Here is a 9,515-nt window from a genome sequence, read left to right as displayed (position 1 = left end):
TGATCGAACAAGAGAGTTTGACCATCACAGTACAACATATCTACGTACTAAAGTGGCCTAGCGTCGGTAGTGCAGAAAGCACTCCTGTAGCTTAGCGCGAAATTAAAAAAACAAACCAACGTCGCAAAATGCAGAGCACATTTTTTTTTTTCTTGTAGTAACAGGACATGAGCTTGGGACTAGAAGATCGAGAGATCTGGAAGTTAAAAACTTTTCCACTAGTCTCGTGCTTCCACTATAGATAAAACTTGAAAGTTTTGAGCTTGTTGCTATTAGAAACAGAAAGAAATTTAATCTTCGAATGTTAACCATATTTATACATCGTAGCAGAATTATAACAAATAAAGAAATTATTAAAAGTTGAAAATATATAGAGATAGCCCCTTTCTCTCTAATGATAACTGAGCTCGCACTCTTCAACCACCATCCCTAGAAAAACTATAAACATCTGATCACTGTTTGACATTTTTTTTAATTTCTGTTTTGATGTTGCCACTGAAATGTAATATTTTGATGAAATGAGCAATAAAAGTGCTGAAAATCTTAATACTGAAAAAAATGCACAACTGTTTTTTTTTTCAGAAGATGTTCAAATAATTCAATAAACATTCCACACCTTTGAGGACGCTAAAATACGCCAGCTTTTAAGTAAGTACTTATCAGTGTTTCTGTGCTACACAAGAAACAAATAAGCATATACAAGCAAGCTTACATATGAGTGCAGTGGAAAACCCGTCAAGTCGTAGTCTGAGTAAATATATGGTGTAAAAACTCAGCGTGACTGGTTAAAGACGAATTGTTTGTAAAGTGGGGAATTCCTGGTTTTTGTCCTTGAATTCGTCACGAAGTATGACATCTTCACGACCACACGCGATATTCAGTATAAGAAGAACCCTGAGCAAATAACCGATTCAGTTGGAGAAGTAAAACCAGTAAAGAACAAGTGTTTGATTGCTGTCGAACCTGAGAACAAGCAGAATGAAGACTAGTTACGTTTTCATCGTCATTTTACTTGTATGTTTTACAGGGTAAGTGTCTTTCTTTAACACGTTAATAATATTAACATACTAATATCACTAACAGCGAGAGTACCCGAAATGATGAAACCATGAATTATAACCTTTGAAACTGAGAACGCATGAAAAATGTATTTACGTGGCTTTACTCGTCACCAGGTTTATTTCCAATTTCACTCTGAGTAATATATGCAGTAACTATGTAACACAAAATAAGTTTAAATTAACGGGGTCAAAAATAATGGCGGTAAATACAAAATCACGAGAAAACAGTACCCTAAACTATTTCTGAGGAACCAGAGTGTAAACAAGAGAGTTTGGAAAAAGTCATGATATTTTGTGAATATTTTAACTCATAATTTGCACCTAAATTATGGATAAACTTCCTCAGAACTTGAATTAAAGTCCTTCAAAATTCGGTAAGAGAAATCTCTTCTGTGCACAAGAATGTTGTGAGGGTGAATTTATGAGGTCTATTCACGATTTGTTTTTGTTTTTTTATTGTAAAATAAATCCTATTAAGCTGTAAATAGTAAACAGTGTAACATAATTTCTTTGAAAAGTTTATCAGTTTAGAGTTGAAAATGTCCGTTTTTATATTGATATATAAATCTAGGTGGTATGCCTTATTTGTAATGAAGTAGTGGATATGTTTTTTCTTCTGAATGAATTCTGTGGTCTCAAAAAATTATGATAATTAGGTATTGAAATATCGCCAATTTACAATAAAGTTTAGGTCCCATCATGGCCAGGTGGTTAGGATGTTCGACTCGTAATCTGAGGTTCGCTGTTTCGAATCTCCGTCACACCAAACACATGCTCGCCCTTTTCAGATGTGGGGGCGTTATAATATGACAATCAATTCGTCGGTAAAAGAGTCAGCGGTGAGTGGTGATGACTAGCTCTCACACTGCTAAATTAGGGACGGCTAGCGCAGATAGCCCTCGTGTAGCTTTGCGTATAATTCAAAAAACAAACAATAAAGTTTAAATTTACACTAACGGAACAATACCAAATTTACATAAAAAGTCGTTCCGACATTTCACATGTCCTCTCAGTTTGTGTTTACCAACGTCAAGTATTAAATTACCTTGAAACTGTCGATGAAAGATATTTTAAAATTTCCCAATGGGAAAACCAGTGTAAAATTATTGTAATCGCATGTTTCTATTGTTATAACTTCAAAGCCTTTTAATTTTAACTTTACATGCAATGGAATTACCAGTGACAATGGTTTAATAGTGGTCCTCTGTTTGATAATGCTACAGTATTTGTTAAATGCTTTAAATCAAATTTCGGATTATTACTAATAAGAATTAATAATTCCTTAGTTGTAACATTTTTAACCCCAAGCAAAAAAAATATTGTTTTATGTATTCCGGAAATCCGAAATAATCTAGATATTACATTTTGATTTAACAAAGTGTGATAAAACTGGTAAATAATTTCATTATAATAGCAGTTATAACATTTTGTATAGTTAATTATGTAAAGTTGTAATATAACAGTTTTTATAAATGAAAATAAAGTCGTTAGCTCTTTTAATAACACATATACTACGTAAAGATCTAATTTATTAGCTGTTACTTACTCAAAACACCCTCTGGTACTTTTATTGATTTACAACCCTAAAATTCGGGGCTCGATTCCCTATTGTGGTCAGAGCGCAGATGGCCCATTGTGTGGCTTCCGAATAACAAGACACGTACAACGAACTTACTCATAGCAAGTTGATTGCTACTAACAGCGATTGTTAAAAATCATGTTCGTGTATTTTGTCTTACTCAATCTACGCATTCTCTAGACTTTACATTATATTACGTAAAAATCATGTTCGTGTATTTTGTCTTACTCAATCTACCCATTCTCTAGACTTTACATTATATTACTTTTAACTTCTCTCTCTCTCTCTTTTATTCTTGTCCCCCGCTGGTGCGGCGGTAAGTCTACAGATTTACAACGCCAAAATCAAAGATTCGATTCTCCTCGGTGTACCCAGCAGATAGCCCGATGTGACTTTGCTGTAAGAGCACACACACACACTTTATTCTTACTCAATTTAAATACAATTTTATTAAGTAAGATACTTTATTGCGGTTTTAAAGCATTGATTTCTAACAGGAAACAACTTTCAAATACTAATTATTATAATCTGTTGTGTGTGTATTTATTCGTGTATTTCGAACACAAAATAGCTCTACGTTCATTGTCTTAAGTTAAGTTTTAATGGCAGAAGTTGTAACACGTAGGGTTGTCCTTTAAAATACTCATTTTCAAAAATCAAGTAAAATAAAGCCATTTACTACTAAATTAATTATAGGAGTTTTTCTACATTTGATTTTTATTTAGTTTAGTCTTGAAAACAACAAATACTATAGAAAAACCAGCAAAAACAAAGTACTACAGATATGTCAGGATAACTTTTTATCATTGAAATGAATAAGTAAAATACAGAAATGTTGTTTTTTGCGCATAACTACATGATATAATAATATATTCTGCCCACTAAGGAATTTCGAAACTCGGATTTTAGCGATGTAAGTCCTTAAACTTACAGTTGATTCATTAAGAAATGAACACAGAAGATGCAGCATTCTTTCTTAGCAAAAATTGTTTAAAACTTTATTTTGAAAAATACACAAGCAATGCAGGTTGATTTGTTTAAACGAAACATGGAGCTCAAATGTTTTGAAACAGAGCAACAGAAAATATCAAAGCCTTATTAATGTATTTTAAATGAGCCCCATAGTGGCATATTTGAGGGCTTATGTTGCTAAAAACCCTTGATGGGCAAAGCACAGGTAGCCCTTTGTATAGCTTTATTTCAGTGAACATAAATAACAATTTTAACACGCCTGGCATGGCCAAGCGCGTAAGGCGTGCGACTCGTAATCCGAGGGTCGCGGGTTCGCGTCCGCGTCGCGCTAAACATGCTCGCCCTCCCAGCCGTGGGGGCGTGTAATGTAACGGTCAATCCCACTATTCGTTGGTAAAAGAGTAGCCCAAGAGTTGGCGGTGGGTGGTGATGACTAGCTGCCTTCCCTCTAGTCTTACACTGCTAAATTAGGGACCGCTAGCACAGATAGCCCTCGAGTAGCTTTGTGCGAAATTCCAAAACAAACAAACAAACAATTTTAAGTGAAAAGTTGACTCCTCAGAAAGTCCGAGGGCTCAAAACGCTAAATATCGGGCTTCGATACCCGCGGTGGGCAGAGCTCTAATAGCTCACTGTGTGACTTCCTGCTTATCAACAAACAAAGCCCTAGTTCATGGAAAAATTTAATTACTCTTTGAAAATCGTCAATTACATGTGATGTTCTACTGTAGAAAAAATCATATCGGTTATAACTATCAATCTGAAAAAATGTACCTCAACAGTGGTCAGGGTAATAAATGATTCTACACATTTCTGGTAACGACTAGGAACAACAACGCATCTAAAATAGGTTAATTATTATGTAACCAGATTAATATAAAACACCACACACACAAACACGGGTGTAATATGCACTGAAATATGTTTTCCGAATATATTTTATCTAGGTCGCAACTGTTGATCACATTGTGTCTTGTTAAGCTATTTCGCCACATCCGTTTGTTGCCTTACTTCCTTCCGATGTAGGAGACTTTGAGATTAATCAAGGTCCTTTCTTTTAGCTTAATCTTCAGGAAAACCGGGACTGTATTAGTTAAAACAAATAGGCAACTTTGGTGGTTGAGTTCCAGAGTAGATAATAGCGTGAAATGCATTAAAGATATATAGAAACCACATTCCCCAAAATGGGGATTTTGTTTTTCAGAGTTTACCTTTAGCCATACCATTAAGGAAAACTAAAGTATTCGTCAACAAAACGTAAACTTTCAACTACAAGAATATATGATACATGTATAGCCGGAGTGTAAACAGCCTCGAGAGAAAGCAACTCAAGTATCTTGAGGCAATATAGCTTAGAGTAGGTTTCAAGCGCTGAGTGTGTATCGTCCATCGAAGATTTCGGGATTCCAGACATGACTTTAATGGAGTATGCTCCGCAATTTCAACTACGTGCAAATAACAAAACTTACAGTAATATCATTACATTGTTAAAAAAACTGGACAGATACCCCGTTTGGTGGGGTGTTGCTAGTTGACTACGATCAGTAGGGGTCTCTGACCTGATAATTGAACCCCAGCTACATAAGATACCGTTTGCGTTGGACATTCTAAAATACTTTCTATGGAATATGTACCATTAATAACGCTAGTGCTACATCATGATTCTTCACATATCTCGTATTTCAAAGTGTATACAGTTAACAGTGGTATAAGTTTATTTACTCATAAATCTTTTTCACAGTTAATAAAAGAAATTAACCAAATAACTACAATTATTTATTATTACAAAATAAATTTTGTTACACGTTTGGCCGTATTTGTTCTGGCCATCGTCAAGTAGAAAGAAGATAAACGATACAAGAGTATAATTTTATCTTTATGAAATTTTAAACGTAAATTAATGTTCCACTGAAACACAAAAGTATTTATTGTTGTTTTATGTATATTTGCATTATTTATATAACACAAATACTTAAGATAGATATAAAATATAATTTTGATACAATATCTGTGTGTTTTTCTTATAGCAAAGTCATATGGCTATCTGAAGAATAAACCGAGGGGAATGGAACCTCTATTTTAGCTGGCAACCAGACGACTTACCGCTTTTCTACACGGTGAACTTTTAAAATGTCAATGCGAGTACAAATAGAGGACTGAAATACGTGTAGCAAAGGATAAAGAACCATAAATCCTAAGGTTTATAATCCGATACTCTCACAACTAGGTCATCAGAAAGGAAGCATACAATTGAAAGTATAACTTTCAAAAGAAAAGGGAGTGTTAGAGTAGCACCATCACGATACCCGCTAAAAAGCTTTAATTCGGTATTTGTTTATAAATCGTGTTTGACATATTGTTTTCCTCATTAACATACATGTGTATTTTTAGAACTTTAACAGCATACTGAATTGGAGGCCCGGCATGGCCAAGCGTGTTAAGGCGTGCGACTCGTAATCTGAGGATCGCAGGTTCGCATCCCCGTCGCGCCAAACATGCTCGCCCTCCCAGCCGTGGGGGTGTTATAATGTAACGGTCAATCCCACTATTCATTGGTAAAGAAGTAGCCCAAGAGTTGGCGGTGGGTGGTGATGACTAGCTGCCTTCCCTCTAGTCCAGTGGTTCTTAACCTTTTTCAGTGTTTGCACCCCTTTCAAATCAGTAATCATTTCTCGCACCCCCTGGAAACTTAAATATAAAAATATAAAGCATACTCTTATATAAAAATATAGATTTGCTTTAATTATTCATGGGCATCCTCGCACCCCTTGGGAATCATCTTCGCACCCCTGGTTAAGAACCCCTGCTCTAGTCTTACACTGCTAAATTAGGGATGGATAGCACAGATAGCCCTCGAGTAGTTTTGTGCGAAATTCAAAACAAACAAGCAAACAAACATACTGAATTGACAAACGAACACTGTGAAGGTTCTAAGTGGTTAGGCATTCTACATCCTTACTACTTTTATAGGTATTGTTTCATTTTATTGAAGGAAGAATTGGGTTTTTGTAGGGCTGTCTATACTCTGACCTGCCGACCTTGTGATCTGGACAGATGCCCACCTCTTGACCCATCTGATTGTTCAGCAGGAACGACAACCGACGAATGTGACTGTTGTAAAGTCTGCGGAAAGGTAAAGTGATAATATGTCTTGTGTGAATTTATAAGTTAAGCCTGTTGTGTAAGAAAGTAAAATTTTTACTTTCGTCGTCGGAGGTTGTGTTTTTACCTCTTCTTTATGTGTGTTTGTCAGCATGAGTTTGGTGAATGGATTTGGACCAAAGTTGGTTTACATTTGGATTATGAACCAACTTAGAAAGATTATTTTTAGGAAGATCAAGGTCACAGTAAAGCCATTGACAACAAGAAAATTCATGTATGTTAATATAGTGACGTATTTTTAATATTATTTTTGCTTTATAACTCAGTCAAGAATGATAGGATTCTGACGAAATTGGTGGACATACGTGGAATATTATTCATCGTTGCCCTACTAAAATAGTCCGAATGTCCATAAACAATGACGGACTTTCGGACACATTTTTGTATTTCATGAGAGCCTAATATGATCAACGCTGCGTGGCGCAGGTGTGCGTCCCTGCTGGGTGCCCTCTAGTTCTGTAAATTTTATAAGAATGTTTTCTTTGTATCCTATCTTAATTTTGTTTCTACGTTTGAAATTAAGCACAGAGCTACACAGTGGACTATCTGTGTTCTGCCCCTCACAGGTATCGAAACCCTGTTTCTAGCGGCGTGAGTTTACGGACACACCACTGAGCCACTGAGGCCTATCTCAATAATTATGTATGTTGTTTAAGAATTGTCTTATGTATTCTTAACTTAATATTTCTTTATATTCTATAGTGTTTCCTGTGTATCCTATCCTAATACTTTTGTACTATAAGAATTTTCTTGCGTATCCTTTTTTTTAATAGAACATTTAGAAATGTAAAAGAGAAAATTATATCTCATTATTATATTTAAATTAATATTTACAGTTTCGATTATTAAAAGCATGCTTAATAAGTCCTCTAATTTGTATTTATTTATTGTTATCGTGGTTATACTCAATCTTGTTAATGTAATTTATCTAAGCATTTTAACATTCCATGTTATAAAAGGTTCCTCGAAGGAAGTGGTCACGTTGGTTTTATCTGAACTCTTTCCCGCGTTTTTACGTTATCCAACAACGCATTGTAAGCCTACGAAACAAATCAGTTATTATTTCGAATGTAACATCTTTGTTGTATTATCACTTCTGAAAAATACAACAAACAGATAAAACAAGCTACTACTTCTTATCGTGCTTCTTGGAGTTCTAATTTAACGGTGATACGCCTGAATTTGTTAACCTTGAAACGTGGATTTCTTGGTTTTTGCCCTAGACTCTTTCCTTCCATTGTAGATCCTAAATGAGAAGGTAAGGTACTAGTGAGTTTGAGAAATTATACAGCTTAATTACTAAGCCTGACAAAGTATATTGGAATTCTGTAGTAATGATATAGTACTTTATAATTGTTTATTATTTCAAAATTCATATATAATATGTAAAACAAAATTAGTTTGGTTTACATCCAAAATTTGATAAGGCCTAGCAAATTAGGGCAAGCAACAAACGAGTGCACATTTCGTAACTAAAAGAGAGAATTGTTTTCTGTACTTCATTTACTGTTCTGTGTTTTAATTTAAGAAAAATAACTGAAATTTAGGTACTTATTTGTAAATAATAATAATGTGGGTTCTACTTCTCAGTCACTTCCAAAACCTCGGATATATTTTGTAATCTCACGTTGTAGCTTGTACCCTAGGATCCTTTTTAAAAATTTGCAGCGTATTTTATTTCATGTTAATATGTTTTGGTTTATGGCTTAAATTTTTTGGTTATAATATATATATAGCGAAACCACAGCCAAGGGAACGGGCTTGGAGAAAATATATATTATATGTGTGTGACTTATAAAAGAATGTTTAAAAACATGAAATAAATAATTTATTATCTATGTAAAAAATAAATGCTTTGAAGTTTGAGGTTATTAGTAGTAATCAGTGATATTACATGCAATGTTGATGTTAATTCAGTTTATATTTTTGTGGGTTATATGGTCAATAACGAACACTTAATTTATTGCGTACATATCTTAGAAGAAATGTATTTTAAATAAAATGTCAACTAGTGGTGGGGGAGGGTAAGATCCTATTGGTAATTTCATGGCTAATATTGCTGTGAGACTTTATTCTTTTGTTGTAGGGAGAAGGAGAGTTGTGTGGAGGACCCTGGCACAGGTGGATGGGCAAATGTGCAGATGGGCTGACTTGTGTCGAAGAGCGCTTTTCGGGTATGTTTACAACTTTACCACCACGTTTGAGTGTTTGTCGCAAGCTTTAAGAACGTGAACAAGGCTATGAATATTAGGAACGTACTGTAGAGAATAGCATGATCGTTTCAACGATGCGTATGTTACTACCTCATTGGTAGTACAATGGAATATATTAACAACTCAGTTTTGTAACATTAAAAATACTTTACTCTAATTACGCTGCTATGATATTGTAATGCTTCGATATATAATTTCTAATTTTGTATCAATATATTGCTTATAAATGAAGTCTGGTGGTCTTTTTTGTAGTTATTCTAATTTTATTCCTGCAACGTAACCAACACTTTCAAACTGTAAGTGATGTTTAGGCTGCCATCAAACACGCTTACATAAAGTGACATCTGGTGTCTGAAACCTACTGCAGTTGTTGCTGATGACAAACAATATTTCAGTTTGTTTGTATACATGAAAGAGATAAAGAAAAGTTAGTATGTATAATTCCACCAAAATTAAACTTGTACTCTTCAGCAAAGAATCGTGAAATTTAACTCGTTAGTGTAGACGAACAATGGAAAGTCAACTAGC

The 9,515-nt window shown here is 34.6% G+C and overlaps 1 protein-coding gene across 1 annotated transcript; it reads left to right on the top strand.

Moving 5' to 3' along the window:
• Positions 1–829: 829 nt before the first annotated feature.
• Positions 830–9,218, top strand: LOC143257039 (venom protein 302-like). The gene is made up of 3 exons (XM_076515134.1): positions 830–1,028; positions 6,625–6,745; positions 8,861–9,218. Exons 1-3 carry the CDS (start codon positions 979–981, stop codon positions 8,996–8,998), a joined length of 309 nt encoding a protein of 102 aa, XP_076371249.1. The 5' UTR covers positions 830–978; the 3' UTR covers positions 8,999–9,218.
• The last annotated feature ends 297 nt before the right edge of the window (positions 9,219–9,515 follow it).

This window comes from Tachypleus tridentatus, chromosome 7, assembly GCF_004210375.1.
Source record: "Tachypleus tridentatus isolate NWPU-2018 chromosome 7, ASM421037v1, whole genome shotgun sequence".
Lineage (NCBI taxonomy): Eukaryota > Metazoa > Arthropoda > Merostomata > Xiphosura > Limulidae > Tachypleus > Tachypleus tridentatus.
This window is presented reverse-complemented; position numbering and strand designations above follow the sequence as displayed.